This window comes from Anabrus simplex, chromosome 4, assembly GCF_040414725.1.
Source record: "Anabrus simplex isolate iqAnaSimp1 chromosome 4, ASM4041472v1, whole genome shotgun sequence".
NCBI lineage: Eukaryota > Metazoa > Arthropoda > Insecta > Orthoptera > Tettigoniidae > Anabrus > Anabrus simplex.
The window spans coordinates 143,267,703-143,293,011 of record NC_090268.1 but is presented as its reverse complement, the minus strand read 5'-3'; the positions used below and the strand labels follow the sequence as shown (position 1 = coordinate 143,293,011).

Here is a 25,309-nt window from a genome sequence, read left to right as displayed (position 1 = left end):
CCAAAAACTGACATGGGATGCAGTCCTTCCACGGAGTATTGATAATAAAGTAACATAAGTAAGTTTGCTAGTGGCTTGTATCATCAACTCATAATAAGAAGCCATCATTTATGAGGTACTCAAAGAAGTGGATCATATTGCAGGCAAAGAGAAAGTGGTTATATGGCCAGAAAGTTCTTGATCCAATTCGGACCTGAAGTATGAAAAGAAAGTTAAGAGTTAAAATGAGATATTGGAAATAGGGCAAAACACTATAAAGTTAAGTAGGAGACTCACCTCAAATGGCCTGAAGTATGCGTGGAGAGTGGCAAGGAGCAAGTGCTAGAGTTTGCTAGAAGCATTGACCATCGTTGAGGAAGGAAAAGGGTGGGTCAGAAGGGGGAGAGGAGGGGTGATGGAGGGGGTGGAGTCAGATGGACTTGGTAGGGAAGGATAACATGTGACGTATAATCTGGGGAGAAAAAAAAAAGAAAAAAAACACAAGTTATTTTTAGGGAGTTTAACACTGTTGAGAACTGAAATAAGAGAATCAAATAAAATTCTGGGCTTTTCGGAAATGTCGTTCAAGTTGAGATTAGGATTGAAGTATTGGTCTAGATGTATGAAACAGACTTCTGTGATATCTAGTAGGGGGCCTCTGCTCAATGTGTCTAATATTGTTAAATCTTGATCTAATCCATTAAATTTATGTTTATAAGTTTATAATCTCGATAGCTGCAGTCGCTTAAGTGCGGCCAGTATCCAGTAATTGGGAGATAGTGGATTCGAGCCCCTTTTTCGACAGCCCTGAAGATGGTTTTCCGTGGTTTCCCATTTTCACACCAGGCAAATACCGGGACTGTACCTTAATTAAGGCCACGGCCGCTTCCTGCCACTTCCTAGGCCTTTCCTATCCCATCATCGCCATAAGACCTATCTATGTTGGTGCGACGTGAAGCAAATAGGGAAAAAACTTCTATACTTTAATTCTTTTCTCTCTTCTTAATGGGGGTTTTTCAATCTTTCCCACTTTTAATTTTCCTATCACAACTCCACCAAAAACTTCTTTCGGCATGGCTATAACATCTAAAAGGTTCTTCCAGTGTTCTTTCTCTATGATTATATAATCAATCGTGGTCTTTTTTCGTCTGTCTCCCCAACCATACCTTGTAATCTTCTGACTGTTCTTCCTAAACCAGGTGTTTCCAACAATCATTTGGTTCCTCATGCAAAAATCTACCAACAACTCGTCTTCTGGATTTACATTTCCATATCCAAAGGGCACTATAACATCTTCCCTTCCTTGTCTTTCCATTCTAACTTATGCATTTAGATCTCCCATCAATAGCACTTCCTTACCTTCTGTCTCCCCACTTCCTCTAAAAAGTCCTCTAAGTGCTCATCTATGCAACCCGTTTATTATTATTATTATTATTATTATTATTATTATTGTTGTTGTTGTTGTTATTGTTATTATATATAGATATAATTCGCTGGGGCCATCAAGGACCACATTAAGTCTTGTTGCATTTGACACTGAACTTGGCCTTCTTTAGAGCCCAAATTTCCCTCATTCTTTGTGAGTGGGCCTGCTTATGCTCCTCTGTCCAAGGGGCACCGTGTCTTCTCTTCGGTTGCTCGTCTCGGTTTAGCCCGTTCGTCAATATTTTCTTGCGGAAGAGATCTCTGTTAAGGGCGTCTTCAGCTGAGATATGTAGCATTTGCAGGTCTTCTTTGGTATTTCTAAAGCAGGGAATTGTGGTTTTGGGGTTTGAATAAAAAAAGCGAAAGATTTCTTTAGTTAACTTTCTTCCATCCATTCTTTTCAGATGACCGTAAAATCGTGCCCGTCTTTTTCTGATTGTGTCGGTAATTTTCTCTATTTTGCTGTAGGCTTCCTTGTTGGATCTCTTTTGATGGATTCCATTTCTGTACTTTGATCCCAAGATTCCTCTCACAATTTTGTGTTCTCTTTTCTCCAGTTCTTCAAGGAGTCCTTTGTTGGCATTTAGAGACAGGGTTTCGGCTGCATATAGAACTACTAGCTTCAGAACTGTTTCATAGTGACGTATCTTGGTGTTTTGGGAAAGGCATTTTTTGTTGTAGATTGTGCGGGATGTTTGGTAGGCTATTTCCAGTTTGCGTACTCGCTCCTGAAGTGCTTCTTTGTCCAGTCCATTTTTCATGATGATCTCACCCAGGTATTTGAATTTGTCTACTCGGGTGATGTTCCCGTATTTTGTATGGAGTTTTGGTGGAGCCTCTTTGATGTTAGTCATTACTTCTGTTTTCTCAAACGATATCTGCAAACCAGTTTGTTCTGCAATAACCTTTAAAATTTCAACTTGAGCTCTAGCGGTTTCTATGTCGTTTGAGAGAACAGCAATATAATCGGCAAATGCTAAGTAGTCTGTTGCGATCCCCTTGGATTTGGTTCCTATTCTCAATGGACTGTAGTTGGTTTCCTGTAATCTCACCCGCCAGGTTCTGATGACCTTTTCAAGAACACAGTTGAAGAGTATCGGTGTTAGCTCATCACCTTGTCGGACTCCTGTTTTGATGTCAAAGGAATGCGAGACACATCCATGAAACTTCACCTTGGATTTTGTATCGGTCAGGGTGGCTTTAATTAATGCCAGCAGTTTCAAATCAACTCCAAATTCATTTAAGATGTTTAGCAGGACTTCCCGGTCAATGGAGTCGTACGCTTTCTTAAAGTCTACAAAGACAGACACATACCGCTTGGACCTTAGTGTACAATATCTGATGATCGTTTTGAGATTTTGGATCTGTTCAGCTGTTGAGCGACCTTTTCTGAACCCTCCTTGGTATTCACCTATTTGATGTTCGACTTGTGCTTCCAAACGCTCCAGGATGGCAAGTGATAGAATTTTGTAAGTCACGGGTAGCAAAGATATTCCTCTTTAGTTGTTGATGTTCTTCATGCTGCCTTTTTTGTGTAATGGATGGATCAAAGCTATTTTCCAATCTTCGGGTAGGGTCTCCTTGTTCCAAATTTCTTCTATTTGCTTTTGCAAGATATCAAGTGATTCCTCTGGGGCATATTTCCATAGTTCTGCTACTACTGAGTCTTCCCCCGGCGCTTTGTTATTTTTGAGACGGGGAATGTGGCGCTTGATTTCATCTCTGTCGGGTGGTCTGGAATCTGGGTACCTGAGTAAGGGTTCCTTGGTCTTAATGGCGCTTTGCGGTTTAGAGCAATTAAGTAAATTCTTGAAGTAATCTGCCAGAATGCTGCAATTTTCTTCATTTGACGTCTCCAGTGTGCCATCCTTTCGCTCAAAGCATAGAGATGGTGGTTTACAGCCAGTGAGTTTGCGTTTGAAGGCTCTGTAGTACTGTCTGCTTTCATTCTTCCTAAAGTTTTGTTCTATCTTTTCAATGAGAGATTTTTCATATTTACATTTCTCAGTTCTGAACACACTAGCTGCTTGGGCACGTTGGGTTTTGTAGGTTTCCCAATCATTTTCTGTTTCCACGCATTGAGTCTTTCTTGGAGGACTGATTCGCAGGTACCATTCCACCAGGCATGCTTTTTTCTTCTCTTGATTTCTGCAACATCTTTGGCGGCCTCAACAAGGAGACTTTTGGTGTTGTTAAAGTCAGTCATTTGGTCTAGACTTCCCCTGGAACTCCTCGACCCTTTGCCGAAGTTTATCATTGTCAAAGCGTGTGATCTGTTTGGTTGTCTTCCGTGTGTTTGCGGGAATTGGTTTGAATTTGATAAGAGACATATAATGATTTGAGGCCACATTGATGCCTTTCTTTACCTTGACATTCATAATCTCAGGGCTGTTTCTCCTGGAGATTGCAACATGATCAATTTGGAACTTTCCGAGAGCTTGGACGGGAGAACGCCAAGTCATTTGCTTTCTGGGTAGATGGCGAAAGTGGGTCGACATGTGATTTTCGCAAATGGACACCAGTCTTTTGCTGTTGGGATTGGTTCTTTTGTGAGCAGGTTAATTTCCTATAACTTTCTTGTACTTCTGTTCACAACCTAGTTGGGCATTGAAGTCACCCAAAAGAAGCTTGACATGTTGTTTGGAGATTTTGTTTAATTTTTCATCCAGTAGGTCCCAGAAATTATCAACTTCGTCTGGATCAGACTTGTTCTTATCGTTTGTAGGAGCATGTGCGTTAACTAGGGCGTAGGTTTTGTTTGCGCATTTAATTGTGAGTATAGACAATCTGTCATTCACGGGTTCGAAATTTGCAACCGATTTAAGGATCTTGGTTTTAACAGCAAACGCAGTTCCAAGCATCACAGCTCCATTGAGGATTCCTCTTTGCGCTTTGCTCTTGAAAAATCGGTAGCCTTCAGATTCAAAAATCTCTTCATGTGGGTACCTTGTTTCCTGTAGGGCCATTATGGATATCTGATTTTCGTGAAGAGCTTTGGTGAGGGTTTTCAGCTTGCCAGTTTGTGTAAGTGAATTTATGTTGAAAGTTGCTAGAAAGGTTTTAGATTTAGGCCTGAGTTTTTGACTCTTCGGGGTACACCGAGACGCTCCGACTCGTCTCTTGCATGATGTAGAGTCTCCCCCAGAATCCGAACGAGACTCGTGCGCCGTGGCGTTCACGACGAGGGGTTTATCCGAAGATTTACCTCCTGGGGTATGTTTCTTGAAATGTTGTGCCATCATGCTTTTTGACTTGACTTTGCTTTGGACGGGTACCCATCCTTTTACAACTAGGGTTGTTAGCCCTAGAGGTTGCCTCAAGATGTTTTCTGGCTTCTGGTCATTTACCAGTCTTTGCCGTAACCCTTGCAAGGGACCAGTTTTTTTTTTCACAGTGGTATTTTATTTCCCTACTACCCTCTGACTCTGCTGGCGGCAGAGTGCGTCTGGGACTCATATTAGCTCATATGAGTAGAACACAGCAAGCCTTCAGACATATTGGTACAAGACCTCCACAACAACAATAACTACAACCACAAACGAACATAGACGAGAGAGGTGTTGCCACCAACTGCTTCTAAATACAAAGTTAGGACCTGCAGTTTACTATATTACTATATTAAAACTTACTAGAGTACATCACAGTTGGATTATATAACACAATAAAATTTCTTCATGACAAAGGTCCATATCAATATGACGCATATCAGTTTCAGAACATTCTCGAAGATTTCCTCACACATGACATAGAAGCAAAAGAACCACACAGAAGATAGAAGAATGGAATCTATGTAACATGAACTAAAATTTTAACAAGTGTCTAACCTATACATACCAAAAAATGTTAATGTGTTAAAACTTTTTAAGTGTTTTATATTGTGGCCCATATATTTTAATATATTCTATATACTCATGTTCTAACTTATTGGAACTTTTTACCTTGACCACAGATATTTTAACTTCATGCTACTGTATACTACATTTCCATCCCCCATTAGACATCGGGATGTCTAACATAACAACTTGTGATTTGTCTAATGGCTGGAAACTAATCATGTACTAGCTGATGATGGCCGTCAAGAGCCGAAACCGGTACTAGTGTAATCTATTTACAATAAATTGTGTATTGATTGGTGGAAAAACACATTTCTTGTCTATACTTTATTTCTTCCTCCCGAGAGACATGTACGGACGAAACCTAGCGCTCTGTATGCCTTACACCTCACTTCCTCCACGTGTTTATTCCATTTCAGATTGTCTGTAATGTGAATACCGAGCAGTCTGATGGATTTAGAAGTCAGCAGTTGGATTCCACATAGAGTAGGTTGGTTCTGGAGTGGTTGTTTAGCTCTGCTTAGTTTTATATGTATTTACACTTCTTAATATTTATATGCATTTTATTTACCTCACACCACAGAGCTATACTATCCAGATCCGATTGGAATTGTACAATATCATCACTGTTTTTCATGGCTCTGTAAATGACGGTGTCATCAGCATACTGCGCCATGGTCGATTTTACACAATCTGTTAAGTCGAGAGCATAAATCATGTACAGGAGGGACCCTATCACACTGCCCTGAATTACTTCAGAAGTAATTGTGGTTTGGTCTGATTTGGCTCCTCCTTACACAACACATTGCGTTCGACCCACCAGAAATTACCTCAACCATGACAGCAGTTTACCTTGAATGCCATAGTTTCTAAGTTTTAACACAAGTCTTTGATGTGACATCTGGTCAAAAGCTTTGCTCCAGTTCAGAGTCACACAGTCTATTTGTTAGACATCAGTCTGCTCCTAAGAGAACTGCCAGTCATCAATGACTTTTGTTAAAGGTGTTGTGCAGGATTTTCCCGGAATGAAGCCGTGCTGGTTTGAGTTCAACAGGTTTCACTCCTTGAGAAAATCCAACATACATGTAGCAACTAGACGTTCCATACATTTACAGACCCCTGATGTTATAGAAACTGGGCGGTAATCATCTACGTTTTCCTTATCTCCATCTTTGAATACCAGCACTACGTTGGCTTCTTTCCACTCCACAGGTACAGACCCGGTATTAATGGAATAGTTGAAAAGAGCGCCAAGGCGACTGCACAATTCCTGAGAATTCTCGCTGGCAGTCGGTCCAGCCCGGTCGCGGCATGAGGTCTTGTTTTCAGAAGGCTCTCCTTTACTTCATTTGTTGAGAAATACATGTTGGTTAGAGAGAAGAGAGGGGTAAATGTTGTCCGTGAATATAGTATGTTCTTTTCCTTAGTAGGGACGGAGAAGTTACTTTTAAATTTCCTGTTGAAGTTGTCATCAATTTCTTGTGGTGTGGAGACTGCTCTACTGTTATGTTTAAATACAGATGGAGCTCTGTTGCAACCTTTACTTCTGAGAAAAGCCCAGAGTTCCTTGGTGTTGAGACTGTAGATGTAAGAATCGTTGGAATCTCAGATAGATTGTTTAGCCTTGTTCCTAGCCAGCCTGTATTTCTCCCAATCGCAATCGGTTGGATTTCTTTTCCATTTCTGGTACAGACGGTCCCTTCTTCAAATTTCTCGCACTATCTCCGTGGTAATCCATGGGGATTTCTGTCTGCTGGTTATATTTACTATTGGTGTGGTTTCTTCTATGCATTGAAAGAAAATTTTCTTCCAGTCATTCCATATCTTGTTTATGTCAGTACTGCCTGTGAATTCTGAGGTGACAGCAGGGAGGCGGTTGGATAGTAAAGCGGATAGATTGTTCCAGTTTTTTCAGGAAATATTATAAGCTGTTCTGATATGGAGTTTGGGGGATGGTTTTATATGGGTCAGTGTTGTGAGAATTGCCTGATGGTCACAGAATCCAGGAATAGGAATATTTTGTAACCGTCCAGGTCGCATAATACTGCGTGCATTGAAGGCAAAAAGTTATATATTTTTACTTACGTATGTACATTTAGAATTATTTACTAAGTCATTGGGCGTATCACTGGTAACTGTAAAGAACGAGTCTGATAATGGCAGCATTTCACACTTCCAGCATAACCATGTATGGGAACCGTTCTTTATTTTTTTCTGAATTTAGACACAGAGTTTTGCGCATGTTCTATACCCTTTTAGCGAGCAATTATTACAGTGGACAAATAATTGGTTCCTCCTACCACTATTTCTGCAAATTGTACACTGTTCTGGACCCGGGTTTAGTTCGATCTCCCCATTTATGGCAAGTGCCAAGCACAGCAGTGGCTGATTATCTACAGGCAGTCTGACAACACTGCTCCTGTCCCTTCGCCGAGGCCGACCTATGGCTGCCATCCCCAGACTTTCAGCACTGCACCACGTCAAATCGTTAAGAGTACATTTTTCACTCGCCAATAGTTTTTCCAATAAAATTATGTTTTCCAGGTATCTGGGAGGGTTATCTCAAGCGATTGTAGCACTTTTGGAGTATTGCACTGCACTCTTTACCACCAAAAATATAATAATACTGCGCATAACACTCAGCATCACTTCTGCACACGCCGCCATATTGACTATATACCCCATATGACATACAACTGAAAAGATCTTTCATGCCATTTTCAAATTGGAGTCTCATCACCATCATTCTATCGCTGACACATTTTGTAGACTCCACATATTCTTGGATTTCTTTTCTAAGTATGATGGCCATTCCATTTTTCGCTTCAGGTCCTCTGCTGTAATACAGCGTGCATCCTTCTTTTGGTGGAATCTCTCCTATACCCCTCTTCTTGGTCTCACACAGTCCCAGTATGGCTATATCTTTTTCTTTCATGAAGTCAGCCAGTTCTGATGTGTTTCCCGTCAGTGTCAGGATATTTACTGTTGCAATCTTGATGTTGTTTTTCTGATTATTTTTGCAAAATTATTAACTGGTTTGATAGAAGGAAGTGCAGGTTTTGGAAAGGTTATTCCATTGAGGCTCAGCTTGTAGGATTCCAGCATGATACAGCATATATTTTACATTCAGGTCAGATGGACAGTATCGGTGTTGACCTGTCAAAGGCTGTTGATAGGGTAGATAATGGAAGACTGTTGACGAAAATTTGGGCTATATGACTAGGCCGTGTACACAGACTTTTCCAAGGCTTTCGACTCTGTGCAGCATAATGCTCTTCTGACTAAGTTCTCAGCATATGGCATTCATGGAAGCTTGCTTGAATGGTTTAAATGCTATCCTTACGACAGGAGGTATTCAGTAAAACACGAGGGTATAATTTCTCGTCCTTATCAGCCTATGTGTGGCGTTCCACAAGGTTCACTACTGGGACTTTTATGTTCCTTCTATGTGTTAATGATTTGCCATCACAAATCCATGCTCTATGGTGATGACCTTAAAATCTACAAGGTGATTGTAAAGATGAGTGACTGTGAATTGTTACTGTATGATATAAATAATATTAGTGATTGGTGGGAAAATTCCCGGGCTGAGTGGCTCAGACAGTTGAGGCGCTGGCCTTCTGACCCCAACTTGGCAGGTTCGATCCTGGCTCAGTCCGGTGGTATTCGAAGGTGCTCAAATAAGTCATCTTCGTGTCGGTAGATTTACTGGCACGTAAAAGAACTCCTGTGGGACAAAATTCCGGCACCTCAGCGTCTCCGAAAACTGAAATAGTAGTTAGTGGGACGTAAAGCCAATAACATTATTACTATTATTATTATTATTATTATTATTATTATTATTATTATTATTATTATGGTGCAAAAAGTGGCATTTAACCCTAAATATTTCAAAGTGTAGTGCAATATCCTTCGAGAGAAAATTGCAAGTTAATGTATTCAATTATCATATAAAGGATCAAGAAGTGAAGAGTGTTAATAAAATTAACGATCTTGGTGTTATTTTTAGTAATCAAAATGGTCTATCTTTCAATGAGCATGTGTTAAATATTGTTAACAAGGCATTTAAAATTTTAGGCTTCCTCAGAAGAAATTGCAAGAGTTTTAAATCTGTTGTCCCATTGGAAACCCTGTATTTCTCACTTATACGATCTAGTCTAGAATAATGCTCTGAAGTGTGGATCCCCTAACAGCAATACTTAGTTAATGCTTTAGAGCGAGTACAGATCCGATTCTTGAAATGGATCAGCAAGAAGTGTTTGGGTATCAAGCTGTCATCGACGGATTATGATTTGTTTTGTACAACCGTGTATTGAGTCTCTTACGACTAGGCACAGGTATGTCACCTTTTACTCACCCAGGTGCAGAACGGAATCACACAGGAACTCTTGGTTTATGCAGGCCCTAAGATCCCTGAACAAAATTAGCGGGATAGTGGATATATTTCACTCTTCAGTTAGTGAAATTCGCAGACATCTTATGGACACTTCATAGACAGTGTGTTCCTTGTATCTTGTTCTGCGCATTTGGCAACTGAAAGTTATACTTTCTTCAATCATTTTAAATGTATAAATACTTTTCTGTTTTCATGTCTTCTTTTTCTTCCTTATGTTTTTTTTATATATGTATATATTATATATTGCTTAGTTATAATTAGTAGTGGTAGTAGTAAGTGCTGTTAATATTGTTAATATTTGAATGTATTATATCATCTGTAATTGGAGAATTAATAACTCTGTTGATGATAAATAAACAAATCAAATCAAATTAGAGTAGGTGAAGCCTTACCTGATCCTGCAGGGCAGTATTGTGGGACATTTATGTTTTCTGGTGACTTTACTAGTAATTATATTCTTTAAAGATAGCTGCAAGATATCACAAGGGTTGAACTTCTCTAGCATTATGCTGTAGTGAATCACAGACACGCCATACAATGGACGACTGCTGCAGCACTTTACCGGCCGTGCAGTATTGCTCCCATGCGACTTTTGGATCAGTCCACCGGCTACCTGGTATAGCTTTCTCCTGACTGCTACAGTAGTCCACTGGAGTGATAAGATTAATGAGGTTGTAAACAAAGGTTCTTTTCTTATGGTTATGAAAGTATTTTGGAGTTGTAGTAAGGATGTAAAGGACAAGATCCCAATTAGAGTATGGTTCCAGTGTATGGGACCCACACCAGGATTGCTTGGTATGAGAACCAAGGAAAGGATCCAATGAAAGCAGCATAATTTGTTATGGATGATTTCCCACAAAAGAGTAATGTTTTTTAAAGTGTTGCAATCTTTGGACTGCAAAGACTTAAGAGTAAAGAGGCAATCTGCTCACCTAAATGGTATATTCCGAGCTGTCAGTGGAGAATTGGTGTGGGATGACATTATTAGATGAATAAGCTGAAGTGGAACTTTCAGAAGTAGGAAAGTTCATAATATGAATATGAAATAGGAATTCAGGAGGACAATTTTGGGCAAATATTCATGTACAGGAAAATAATTAGGGAAGGGAATAATTTATAAAGGGAAGTATTTGATAAGTTTCTAAGTTCTTTAAAATCATGGAAGAAAAGACTAGGTAAACACTTGATAGAGAATCTGCCACCTGAGCGGCAGATCCTTGTTGATTGATGATTCTGTCGGTTGATAGTTCTGGAAAAGGCTCTGTGAGGGCACCTGAAGGTAATGTGTCACATAGTCTGAAATTCTTCCCTGTTGTCATAGCTTGGAGAAGGCCATGAGCCTCAAGAATGCATCGCATAGCCACTTCTTCCATGCTCAGTACGCACTTTGTGTAGTGTGACCTGCACAGTCCGCAGAAGATGAAATCAGAGCGGTGACTGCGTAGGGTTGGAGATCTCTCCCCATTCAATGGGGGACTTCGCAGTCCATTCTTCATTCCAGGTTCACAATCCAGGGCCAGTTTTTGAGCCAACAGTGGAGGAGGGTGTCTGAATTTCAGTCGGATTAATGTGATTCTGTGGATGTATTGGTGAATTGGAAATTACGTGCTGATCTGTATTTTATGCACTTCTCAGACAGGATTGTTCATGCGACTTACACCTGTTGGAAGGATTATGGCCTTCGACTGGAAGCCAATGCAGTGGGGTATTTTTTATGACCCTGCTGATTATCCACATTGCCTGATTCAGGACAGTGTTAGTTTTCTTGGTGTGGGTACTGCTCGGCTAGGCAGAATTAAATAAGCGTGGTGAGAGAATACCTCCTTGCTGGATTCCTTTGCAGATATTTGATGTGTTAAGTCACTTCATTATCACCCTTAATGTGGGCTGTCTGCTGCCAGTGCAAGTTTCTTATACAGTAAATGTGTCTGCGTTCTATGTTCGTTCTGAGAATTTCCTAAGTTTCTGATAAACACAGGAGTACATTTATCCTCAGATCATAACAGTTGTTCACTAGAACTTGCAGTGCGACTGTTGTCTTGTGTACCCAAATCTTGTCTAAACCTAGACTCTCTCACATTTGCTGAATAATCTTTGAGAAATAGTTTCGAGTAATGGTTCAAGAGGCTGATGATTCTGTGAACCTAGGATTTTCTTGTATTCGTATTTTGACAAGTGAATGAAAGCCACTGGGTGGGGTGACACTCTGTATCATATATTTTGTTGAATAGTTTATGGAAGACTGTGATGCCTTTTTAAACAAGAAGTTTTCATCAGGGTTACTGCTTTATTGGCTTTAGACATGTCAATGTATCTCTCCCCTGCAAGGGTTTGTGTATTTATGTATGTTTATTAATTGAGAATTATAATAGTGAAGCAAATTTTTTCTATTTTTAGAAACAAGCTATGGCCAGCTGGGACAGGATCAAGGTTGGTTTTGAAGCAGAAGATGAAACTGTCAATTTTGGGACCCGGAATATACTACATAATGCTGGGTATCTGTATGAAACCTCAACTTTTGCTGTCATTGAGCCACAAGGAAAGGTACAGAATTAAATTAGTATGTTAAAAAAGCATGCCATTTATTGTTACTGTTGCTGACTAGGCTTATTTAATTTTGTTTTGCTGCATGAAACGCCAATCTCCAGTCATTTTTACAGGTACCGGACTTCACGTTTTTCAAAATGGGACATTTAACATTTTGCAAGGTTTATTATGTCCTTCCAGCCAGTCTTTTTGGGAACATTAGTGGGAACTTCCACCGTTTAGGATTACTGTTGAGCGAGAGATATTTTTTCTCCTGTATCTCAAATACAATTTGAGTTTGGTTTTCTAATGCCTTTATTTATTTATTTATTTATTTATTTATTTATTTATTTATTTATTTATTTATTTATTTATTTATTTATTTACTAGCTGATGTTCCCATGCTTCGCTACAGAATTCTGCATTGTATACAGAATTCTAGGTTAGGTAGTGTACATGTTGCGAGTAAGATTGTATTAAATTGCATAGCACTTAACGTTACCCTAGAAACGCGATAGGTAAGTCACCAAACGTCTTTTCTTATGTGAAGACTGGGTTAGGGTATTTTCATTGTAATGGTAGGCCCTCTTGCCTACCATCAGTCACAATCAAGTTAGGGAGTTTTCATTATAGTTGCACACTCTCACTCTCCACCTGCCTTTTTACATCCTCTGTAAGACTCTTAGTGGATTTCCCAACTGAAATCAACTTAGGTCATTACAATGACCCCAGTAGGAATGTCACGATTAAAAATAATGCTATCATATGTAATACTCAATCAAATGAAAAACCACACACTTTTTCACTTTTAACAAACAGTAGGACGCTGCTGATCTAACAATCCAAAGTTCCAGAGCTGGAATGACCAGGCTGCAGGCAGCCATGGATCATCATTCCAATCATTTATGTCTTATATATTTTTACTGTACCGCTATGATAAGAGATATTAATGAATTTGTATTTTTGTTGCTAAGTGCATATCAATGCAGAGCCACGAGAAAATAGGTATTTATATATAACAACTTTAGTTACTGCTTCGTGCTTTGTAGCAGCTCAAAGGCTTTGTTTGTGTGTGGGTGTGAATAACATTGGCAGTAGTTATAAATTCATGGAATTGTGTGACGAATTTGTAAGCAATTTAGTATTTTTTAGTGGTGTTCGTAATGAGTTCAACTAAGAAATGATATGATTAGTCTTTTAGGTAAGCATATTCTGCTTAATTTCCCTGCTTTATATGATCACAGAAAGCGTTCAGTGTTAAGTAAAAACAGATGTGCACTCATCAAGATGTAACTTTGTGCAAGTATTTAACCCTCTCGTGCGCACAAGCCTCATATGAGGTCCCAAAATTATGTTTCGTTTAGTGCGCCGTTCATTTAATATTGTTATGAATTTGTGGAAAATTATGACTCTGTTCTTCACTTTAGACCTCATGTGAGGTGTGATATTAGTTAAAACTATATCTATGAGATAACAGCACTTCCTAGCTGCTGTGAAGTTGAAGACTGTTGTGGTGCTCTTGTTATTTGTGTGTTTCATATGGAGACTAAATTATTGAAATTGATACGTCCTTTATAAATATATGCAACTCATAAGTAAAACTGTTTTATATAGCAGAAAAGCATGCTCTTTCCTATGGTGTTAGTATTTTTATTGCACATGCAGTTTATTACCATTATTTTGTGTAATAATATAGGGGCCTCATATGAGGTCTAAATGTACGAGAGGTTATGGTTCACTGTCATAACCTCAATTAGAACTACACCGTATTGTAGTGTTTTTGTGGAATTTTTTATACAAACCAAGACAGACTACTGATGTTTCATGGCACTTTTGTCATATATTCTCATTTCTATGCATTTAGAACAAAATGGATGAAGAACCAGGGCCGTCTGTAGAAAATGTAGTCTTCACAACAAATGTCACAATATACTCTGCGCTCTGTCAGTAATACCTGACAATATGATATACAATTGCTTTTGCGTGATACGGAAGTATTTGCACTTCATTGACAATCAGAACATTCCAGCAGACATCAATGATCGGCTTATACATTTACGTCCTATGATTGACCATTTCAAGCACATCTTTAGATGTTCTTCCAAGCCAGAAGAATTGTCATCAGTTGATGAGGCCATCAAAGCTGAAACAATGTATGAAGAGTAAACCCTAAAAATGGGGCTTCAAAATTTGGGTCTTAATCAGTTCCTCAGGATACATCCATAGCTTTGAGATCTATCAAGGAAAAGTTCAAAATGGTCAAGGTCATTCTGAATTTGGAGCAGTTGGTGATGATGTTCTTAGGCTGCGTGAAGACGTGAAGTTCAAAAGCCATAAGCTTTTGATAATCTGTTTACGTCGATTAATCTTCTCTAGAAACTTCTTGAAGATGGCATTTATGCTTCCAGGACTATCAGAGCTAACAGGCTTTGTGGTGCTGTGGTGCTGATCTCAAGCTGCGGTCTGTGAAAACCATGAAGAAGGAACCAAGAGGGTTGTACTCTGTTACGTCGCAGTCCAACATCACAATAACCTGCCTGCATGATAATCCATTTTTACACGTAGCATCTACATTTGCTGGAGCAGAACCTGTAGGTGTTGCTAAGAGATGGTGTCGAAAACTGCGTGCAATCATTGAAATTCCACGGCCATATTCCATCAGCATTTACAATTCCCACATGGGTGGCGTACATCTAATGGACTCGCTCATAGGTCTATATCGGCACACCATAAGGCACAAAAGGGAGTACTTCAGAGTTTTCCATTATGTATTGAATGCGACTATTGTAAATTGTTGGATCCTCTGGAAAATGAACCCAGATTGTGAGGAGCTGGATCTGTAAGCATTTAAGTCCTCAGTAACTACTTCTGTCATTTACATGGAAAGCAATTATCAACCTAAGAAAGGAAGACCCGCTTTACAGATGGCCCTTCATGGTTGTTCAAGGAAAACCAGGTATGTCTGCCTTCGCTGCCAATATGCCCTTTGTCCAGTGTTTTGAGGAATTCCATAGCAGGAAATAACAACAGCAGCCACTCCTTAATGCAAAATTTAGTTTGGTAAAACGTGCAAGTATAACTGACATCCAGCGCACAGAATCCCCCAAGAAAATTATTCCTCAGTTTAGTTGTGTTGTGGTGTGTGTGGACTCCCTTCATGCACATAGGCCTCATATGAGGACCGTGGAATTTTCAAAGAAAATGAACTATTATTTCTTTTTCTTTAACATGATTGTATTTTGTAACCTTCCAATGAATAAAAAATCAAGACAATATTTTTTTTCACTTCAAACTGAAAATGCGTGTACGAGAGGGTTAATTTCAGGGATGATCATAACATGTATTTGACTTGTATTATTGTAGTATGGTTAGGGGCGCACGGCTGTGAGCTTGCATCCGGAAGATAGTGGATTCGAATCCTGCCGTTGGCTGCCCTGAAGATGGTTTTCCGTGGTCTTCCATTTTCACACCACGCAAATGCTGGTGCTGTACCTTAATTAAGGCCACGGCCGCTTCCTTCCAACTCCTAGACCTTTTCTATCCCATCTTCGCCATAAGACCTATCTGTGTCCGTGCGACGTAAAGCCACTATATTAAAATTGCAAAATCCTTTTATTTACAACCACCTCCTCAATACAATACAAAACACTCATTGAATTATAAAATAATCATGAGGTGTCTTAAAAAATGGGACATGTTTCGTTCGGCATAGCGAACATCATTAGCCGTTAATGTACAAAGACTATGTCAGGGCCCTGAGCTTAAAATGATCAAAATTGTGTCCTCATATTAAAAGAATAACAGTGTTGTAACAAAAAGTAATAATATAACATTACTTAGATTGTAGCAATATGTACAGATTAACAGCAAGAATTTGTCGTGGAATACATTGAACAATGGCAGTCTGTGAAGTTAAAAACAGTCATGGGTTGTTAAGGTAAAAAATAAATATTGTGAACATTAAAATATACGTCAATGCGTGAAGCGTGGATTAATTATTGAGGATGGAGTTCCTTCAGTTGTGCAAAAACAAGAGTTGAAATAGAGTTCATTGAATAGTAAGAGTCCAAATTGAACCAGTCAAAAGGCACATAACGACGAAACTAAAGTTGATATGACGTGATCTCCAATAGTTGCAAATTTTGTAGGAGAAATGATCTCGATGCCAGAAGGAAATACAAGTTAACTAGTCCATATTCACGCGCTAGCAGTAAAACTAAAATCGTATGTAACATAGAACAGCAATAATGGACTCGTTAAGAGTAACGACGATCTTGAATATAAGGAGAGTTCTAACAATTCTTAGATGAATAGAGCAGATTATGGCACAAATTGGAGTTTGGAATCTGAAATGAAAAGAAAAAGGGGGAAATGAAGTTGTAACGGAAAACGAAGAAGGAGAAAAGAAAAAAGAAAAAAAAATTAAAGAGGAGGCTTACCCTTAGGACTAGTGCGAGGTGTCTGCTAGCGTTCGCTGCGTGAAGCAAACTGGCGAGTAGCTTTATTACTGCTTCTAGTGTTGTATGTATACTTAGGGGCAGGGAGTGAGTCATGTGAGGAGGAGGGGCGACCGATTCGTTGGGCGGGTCGTATGTTCGTGGAGGGGGTGTCGCGTGAAAGGATGGTAGAGCAGTAGCTGTTGTTATGGAGGAAATATTATTAGCGGTTGTATAATTGAAAATTCTCATGAAGTTGTTATTATTTATATTGAAAAGAGAGAGTAGTTCTGGAATATTTTTTTTTTTTTTTTTCAATTATTGGACTTTTAATCTCTGAAGTATCATTTAAATTTTGATTTCCGTTAAAATGCTGGTCTAAGAATATGTAAATGTTCTCAAACTCTGTCATAAGTTTACTATTATTGATGTATTTTAAGATTCGAAGGTCTTTTTCAATTGTCGTAAAACTGTGACCAGTTTCTTCCATATGGGTGCTCATGGCGGAATACTTTTTATGTTTTGAAGCGTTGTACTGTTCAAGGTATCTGGTCAAAAAGTTACGTCCAGCCTGTCCGATATAAGAAAACCCACAATGGATGCATTTAAGTCTATAGATACCAGAGTTTGAGAATTTATTGTGATTAATGTTAGCTATATTTGAATTGAAGAATATATTATGGTTCGTGTATCGGGTTCTATAAGCGATATTGATATCGTATTTCTTTAGAGGGTTAGTAACTTGAAATAGGCCTGGGTTCGTGTAGGTGAAGGCAGCATATTTAGTTTTTTTAGGCTTGTCCGGAATCAACTTGGTTGCGATTTTTAATTTTATCTTGTTGATGATTTTATTAATCATCAATGGATTATAGCCATTAATTCTGGCCAAATCTTTGATATAGTTTAGTTCTTTTTTGCAATTTTCAGTTGTGAGCGGGATTTTTAATGCTCTATAGACAAGACTTAAAAAATGCAGCCTGTTTATGAGATTGCGGTTGTAAGGAATCTTTTCTTATAGTGATGGGGGCACAAGAAGGCTTTCTATATATTTGAAAAATGAACTTATTATTCTCTCTTGAAATGTTTAAAACCGAGCTCGATAGCTGCAGTCGCTTTGGTGCGGCCAGTATCCAGTATTCGGGAGATAGTAGGTTTGAACCCCACTATCGGCAGCCCTGAAGATGATTTTCCATGGTTTCCCATTTTCACACCAGGCGAATGTTGGGGCTGTACCTTAATTAAGGCCACGGCTGCTTCCTTCCCACTCCTAGCCCTTTCCTGTCCCATCGTCGCCATAAGACCTATCTGTGTCCTTGCGACGTAAAAAAAAAAAAAGAAAAAAGAAACGTTTAAATCCAAGAAGTTTAGAGAACCATTAATCTCGTCTTAGTGAATTTGACATCATTGTCAAGCTCATTAAGGGATGTTAGCACGCTGTGACTATAATTTTTCTGTGTATCTATAATGGCAAAAGTGTCAACATACCTTAACTATAATTGAAGCATAATCACATAATGGTATCCTATATTACCAATATGTATTCCAATATTCCGGTAAGCTAAACTGTTAAGATTATCAAAACAAACCTTTTCAGTTATTTTGTTATTTTCCAAATCATCCATAAAGATATTAGCTAGAATGCCCGAGATTGGGTCACCCATTGCTAGGCCCTTTTGATGATATATTCTATTATTGAAGGTGAAATAGTTATTAAGTACAAATTCTAACAAACTGATAAAATTATCTATTTCGCATTTGCTAAGGTTACTGTGTTTTAAAAGGGTTGTTTTGATAATCTTAACAGTTTAGTTTACCGGAATATTGGAATACATATTGGTAATATCATAGGATACCATTATGTGATTATACTCAAGATGAATTTTGATAATTTTTCACAAAACTCAACAGAATTTCTTATATAAGCTGTATTATTGAACGTAAAGTGTTCACTGAGAAAATTATGTAAAAATCTTGAAAGGCTCGTCTGTTTTTTTTTTTTTTTTTTTTTTTTTTTTTTTTTTCGGGTCGCAGTAGTCAAGTACTGGTAGTATCAATTTGTGAGCAAATGTCCTTATGTCGTTTGAGAGGTTGTAGCATCGTGTACCGGTACATCTTTCTACATGTATTCTTATGTGTGCAGACAAGTCAAGAATTTGACTGGGTCATACCTAGGTTCTTCACTTCCTTACTGAACGGTATTATGGTTGCATTTAATGTCACCGGAGGAGTGGTGTAAATTTTATACGTGGCGTTTAATAATTTCTGATTGTTTGAGGTTTGTTGTTAACGAGGAGAGTTTTCACTGGCGTACACACTGAGTTGTTGAAGGTCGGAGTTAATATCTCTTATTGCGTGGGATATATCTTTTATATTAACGTGGCAGTAAATTTGCAGGTCATCAGCAAAAAGGTGATGTCTATTATAATTTGTTTTAGAGGATTTATCATTAATATAGAGGGCAAACTGGAGTGGACCAAAGACAAAACCCTGTGGAGCTCCAGGCTTCCTGACCCGCCACTGTAAAGTAATATCGTTAGCTATAACACTTTGCATATGATCTCTAAGGTAAGAACGGAAAAATTTTGAAGCTTCAGTACCAAAAATGATTGAAGTTTTGTTAACAATATCTGAATATCGATCATGTCAAAAGCACTGCTGAAGTCGAGGAGTGTAAGTATAGACACTTGTCTTTCATCCGATGCTTGTCTGATGTCGTCAGTCACTTTCAGTAAGGCAGTTGCTGTATTATGACCCTTCTTGAAGCCAGACTAGTGGATCCAGAAGGGACTGAGAGTGCAGGTATTCCTGTATTTGAACATGTACCAGCTGTTCTAGTGCTTTGGAGAGGGCAGGAAGAATAGAAATTTGACAGTAATCGGATAAGTCTCGATCCTGGGTTCTTAGGAAGTGGGATGACATTAGCTAATTTCCAAATTGTTGGTAGTATGCCATTCTTCAGACAATAATTAAAGATATGGTTGAGAATGGGGGGAATGGTATTTCTGCATTGGTCATGTCCACAGTAACAAGAAAATGCACTTTTTTCTTTTCCATAATGTCTGTCTGTCTGTATGTATTTATGTACACACATCACTAGAAAACGGCTACAAGAGAATTTAATGAAAATCGGTATGCAAAGTCGGGGAATAAGTCACTACAATCTAAGCCATAAATAATTTTATTCACGCTGATACAAATGGTTACGATGTTTTGTGGATTTGCAGAGGTGAAAGAAGGTGCTGGCTGGAATAGGTCTCAACTACAGAATTAAAGTTAATTTAAAACTTTGACAAAGGTTATATTTTCAACAGACAACAAGGTTTAACAATTTTCATATATACTTTCAAAACTCAACAAATAACAAGTCAGCAACAAGTCAAAATCAGGTACAAAGAAATTACAAGATTTTGGCTTCAAGCCCCAAGTATAATTCCTGAGCTCTCAGCTCACAACTACCATTGCTGAAGGGCATAAAACCCCTAAGTACAAGGAGCACTTGTTCCTAATTACAGTGTTAAGAAAAAGAGCAGACCCACTCTCAATTTGACAAGCCTATCAAAGGCTACAACAAACTTCATTTCTGTCTGCCCTTAAGGCACACCAAGAAACAGGGGTATTTGATACCTAACCTACAGGGCCTTTACATGAGGAAAATAAAACGTCAGGTTAAGTTACTGGCCCATAATACAAAATAGAATGGAGGCGAAGCTTGCACTCCTAATACACTTTTAAAACCTACTTGGCACTAGGCAGCTTACGCAAGGGCTAATCCCATACTAAGGAGGTGACATGATAAGAAAACTTTATTACATTACGAAGAGAAGAAAAACGGTTATGAAAACGTAGTCACCTCAAAACAATATGAGTGGGAGTTCGAGAGGGTTAGGCACTCTCTATCCCAATTTATAGTTAAAGAGACGAAATTTTACCAAATGGCTATTACATTTTAAAGATAGGTTACATGAGAAAAGTTTCGAACCTGCCCCGAGGGTTAAACTGCTGAGCTAGCAAGAAATAAAGTTATTAAGCGGCCATTACCTAGTGGATGAACTGCTGCCCGAAGAAAGAGGCGCTTCCCGCCCCCTGCTACATAATCGCACACTAAGCAAGATGTCGATGAAGTGGCCCCGAGACAAGAAAATCAGCAGTTTATATACCCTCGGGGAACATTCGAGACCTTTCAAGAATGAGTACACACACACCCCCTCAACTTTATTGGATAGCCTAAAGCAACATCTCCATATCGGGGAAGACATACGTTATTGGTGAAAAATTAATTAGAGAAATTCGGGATAGGCTAAATTCAAACAAGCGGGTAGAAATGATTAATGTTGCCAACCCACAAACCACAGAACAAAATTTAGTAAGGTCAAAAACTTATGAACACAAAACTTCTTCAAGAAGGTTCATTCCTTTGCAACAGAGTGCGTAATCCTAGTTTTTTCCTCTGTAGAGACATCTAGAAGAGAATGTCCACACTTCTTGATACGGGATAAACAAACACGAATCAAAATAGACACAGTTCAGAACACTACAAGATTACCAAAATTACAGTAGTGACATCTTTTAAGAAATAGTAGAATTAGTTCAGTTTTCAAGGTTCCAAACTTCTCCTGTAGAGGAGTTTAAATTGGCGCAATATTTGAATGAGCGGCATGGAGGTGTACCGCCCGGTACAGGTAGTTTAGGGGAAGGCCTAGAATTTAATTTTCAAATATTTATTATTAGTGGTCCTATCTTAATAAAAACTGGTATGCAAAGTCGGTGAGTATGTTGCTACAATTTAGACTATAAATAATTTTATTCCCTCTGAGTGAAATGGTTGTTTAAGGGAAGGCCTAAAAATCTAATTCTTAAATATTTACTTCATTAGTGGCCATTAAAAACTGGTATACAAAGTCGGAGAATAAGCCACTACAGTCTAGGCTATAAATCATGCTGAATAAAATGGTAGTTTAGGGGAAGGCCTAAAATTTAATTCTCGAATATTGGTATTATTAGTGGTCGTATCGATAAATACTACATAGCCAAAGTTACATAGAATTAAATTTCCGACCATTTATGTCTTATACATTTTTAACGTACGGGCTATGATAACACAGATATTCATGAATTTGTATTTTTGTTGCTAACGTAAGTCCATATCAACGCCGAGGCACGAGAAAATGAGTTAACAGAATTTAATGAAAATCGGTACATAGAGTCGGCGAATAAGATTCTACAGTCTAAGCTATAAACAATTTTATTTATCCTGGATGAAATTGTAGTTATGGGCATGTTTTGGGTCCTATCGAAAAGTACTAGATAACAAAAGTTACAAAGAATACAATTTCCGATCATTTTTATTCAGTTTTACCGCACCAACTATGTAGTGTTGGCTACTGAATGCATGGTTCGAAGCAGTGTATCGATTCATTCAAGTGTCCGAGTGAATCGATTCACAGGAACGGCGAGCTCACGGCACACGATTCAGCTTACTCCCAGCAGACAGTGCTGAGTGGCGCACTCACTGGACGTTGACAGGGAGCCGAGCTTCCGCTGCAGCGAGACAGTGAATCATGGTACATCGAAAGAATCATGAACTAGAGCGGCTCAGTGAGACACATGATTCACACGGCTCCTTATCGGCTCACTGGACACGCGGAGAGCCGAGCTTCCGCTGCAGCGACACATACAGTGAGCCATGCTACACTGAAAGAATCGTATGCTATAATGAACTCTCCAGCTCAGCTCATTTGAAAATAATACCCATTTGCATTCACTGTCCTCTTCTTACAGGGAGGTTTAAATAATAGATGGATTTATTTGCAGTGTTAAAAAGGTAATCACAACATAAATCTGAAGTAGCTAGTAAGTAGGTAGGCTATTAGGTTATACTATTTATTAGTTTAATGAATCTTAGTATTATAACTTAGTTGACATTTGACAATTAAACCCGACCCTAGCCTGCCCTATGACTATGAGTCATGCTCATGATCACTCAAAAGTACTTGTTTTATATTCGGAAGAACGGCTCAGTATTTTCTCAGTTCATATTTCACATTGTTGCACAAGACTTCAATCATATGTGGACAGACGCAATAACAGTATGTTGAATCAGAAAACCAGCGGGCTACAGTACATCTCGGGTAGCCTATACAAAATATGACGATTAAAAAAATCCTCAGCTGATAGAAAAATACTTAAAAATAATAAAAAAAAGACTGAGCGAGTTGTCGTGCGGTTAATATCGCGTGGCTATGCGCTTACATTCGGGGGATGGTGGGTGTGTGGGACTGTACCTTAATTTAGGCCATGGCTGCTACCTTTCTAATCCTAACCTTTCCCACCCTGCGTCGCCGGGAACCTTCGATGTATTAGAGTAACTAGCATTTTTTCTAAGAAAGGAGTTCATAGTATGAAGACCAGATGGCAGCTGCGAGCACTGAATGCTGTTGCTGCTGTCTTACCAGCACATACTACACAGATGCAGTAGGAGCGGTGACGAATGAGCCGTGAATCAGATCACTGTATCAATTCAGTAACGTGAACGGAATCGAATGAATCGATTCAGTAAAATGAATCGAATGTCCCATCACTACGACTATGATGAGTGGTATTTCAGAGTTGGAAGAAAATTAAATGTGAAGGCCTACAATATCGAAAGTGCGTAACATCGATCAACAATAACATTACATTGACAATTGTTTGTTATGTTATATGTCTCTTATGCTGCCTTTCAACTCCGAGAGATGGTTTTACTGCTGCATCCCGCGTATAATAGCCTGACTGAATACTGGCGGGAAATAGCTGAAGAGTTAGAAAACTTTCTTCTTGAGCATTCCATTCCTCTGGTTCATACATTTCCTGATATTGCTGGTACGTAACTCACTGGTTCATCATAGTATTCTACCTATTCGATCCCGACTCTGACGTGCTGTTTTGAATGAGCAGTGTGCATACTTAAGGCAGAGGCTGACTTAGTAGTGGTGATACCTCTACTACAGTGGTAACACCAAACAAGGCACAAACACAGTTAAAAGGGGAAGGTAAGAGTACAATACACAATATAAGAAAACACTACACACTTGGAAAAACAGTAACTAGCTTTACTCGGATCTCCAACAAAACATGTACGAAATATCAGTAGGGCCAACTAGTGAACAACAAACGGGGAAGATGAAAAGGCTGGGAACCTACCAAAGGCATGGACATGGCTTAGATAGCGGATTCCGAAATGAATCACCGTGATCCTTAGTTTTTTAAAAATATTATTTACAAGATAATTTTACAAATACATTCCAAGTTATGAGCTATAAGTTCAGTGATATACATAGGTTATTCGTAGCAGTGTAAATTCAAATTTCAAATCAACTATACATCTAGTTACCAATGCAGTAGTACAATGCAATTTACAGGTTATCCAAAATGTAGCGTACCTAAAGTGATACAGAACTATCAGAGGCAAACCCCAAGGGAAATCCTATTAAACTACAATATACATATTTTAGTGAAACAAAACGGGAATGCCTCGGAAACGAACAGGTAAGTCTAGCTGAAAAACTAAGGCATCATAAGTAACTAATTTGGTGAATCTAGGCGAGGTTAGGGCAGACTCCTGTATGAAAACCAAATCGGAACATTACGGAATTTTTAGCAGGAACGGAATTCAATAGTGCTTACCCGAGGAGTGTGCCATCCCGAAAACCGGAGGGACATCATCCAGACAGGCTGCTCGCAGAGAAATAAACCGAGACCGACAGAATTCATTCGAACACTGCCTCGCTCACTATATATAGGAATTACTGGCCTTGGGGGCAACCAATCAGCGTGCACGTGTTCCCTATCACCACCTAGACTCGCCAATCACAACCTTACTTTCGATCGAGAACTTTGACTAACATTCTAGAATACACATGATTGCGAAAGTCGTATTTTTCCAGAATAGACAGAACACACTTTCTAGAACACATACCAACAAAGTAACACACCCTGTACAAAAGTTATGTAACTTTCTGGATCTTTCCAGGAACTAGAGACAGAATTCTACTATTTACAAATGCCTATGTTACAACATTGTACATTACAGGTTAGGTCAATAAAAATAAAACATCATATTGTATTTTTCAAACAAGGTCTTCAAAAAAATACATTCCACTCACATTACATAGTTCACCTGTAACAGTGGTACTAGTTGTATGACCTGGTCTAGAATAACAATTTAAGGCTATTACAAATTATAGCACCACAATTCGCTAAATAACTCAAAATTGAACCCTGAAAAGAGCCATTTCTTAAGAAAAGCTTCTTCTTCACTTTTATTAAATTCTACATTCATTTTATTCCAGATTAGCAGTGAAGAGGGTGTTTCTCGTCTGGTTTGGAGGAAAAGTTTGCCTCCAAGTCAGATTTTTCCGCCGCCAGTGTAGTAAATTGATATTTTCTGACTCATCGAGTACTCCTAGGAAACAAATTAGTAAAAGGGCATAGTTTTTGCCGTGGGAGTCGCCACTGTTCGACCCTCTCCCCGCCGAAAAAAGACAGTGTGTTCACAGATCACGGCTGTCTGCGGCTTGGACTGTTAGATCGGCAGTGTAGCTCTGTTCGTTAAAAGTGAGAAAATGTGTGGTGTTTCATTTGATCAAGTATTTCACATGAAAGCATTGCTTTTAATCGCGCCATTCCTACCGACGTCATTGTAATGTATGTTCATTTCAGTTGGGATAACTACTAAG

General features: G+C 38.8%; 1 protein-coding gene across 1 annotated transcript in view; it reads left to right on the top strand.

Annotated features, from left to right (window-relative positions):
• rod (rough deal) overlaps positions 1-25,309 on the top strand; it is a 404,971-nt gene that overhangs the window by 3,025 nt on the left and 376,637 nt on the right. Inside the window, exon 2 of the mRNA XM_067146037.2 lies at positions 12,031-12,177. Coding sequence (XP_067002138.2) covers positions 12,040-12,177 — 138 coding nt within the window. The 5' untranslated portion in view covers positions 12,031-12,039. The remainder of the gene's footprint in view (positions 1-12,030; positions 12,178-25,309) is intronic.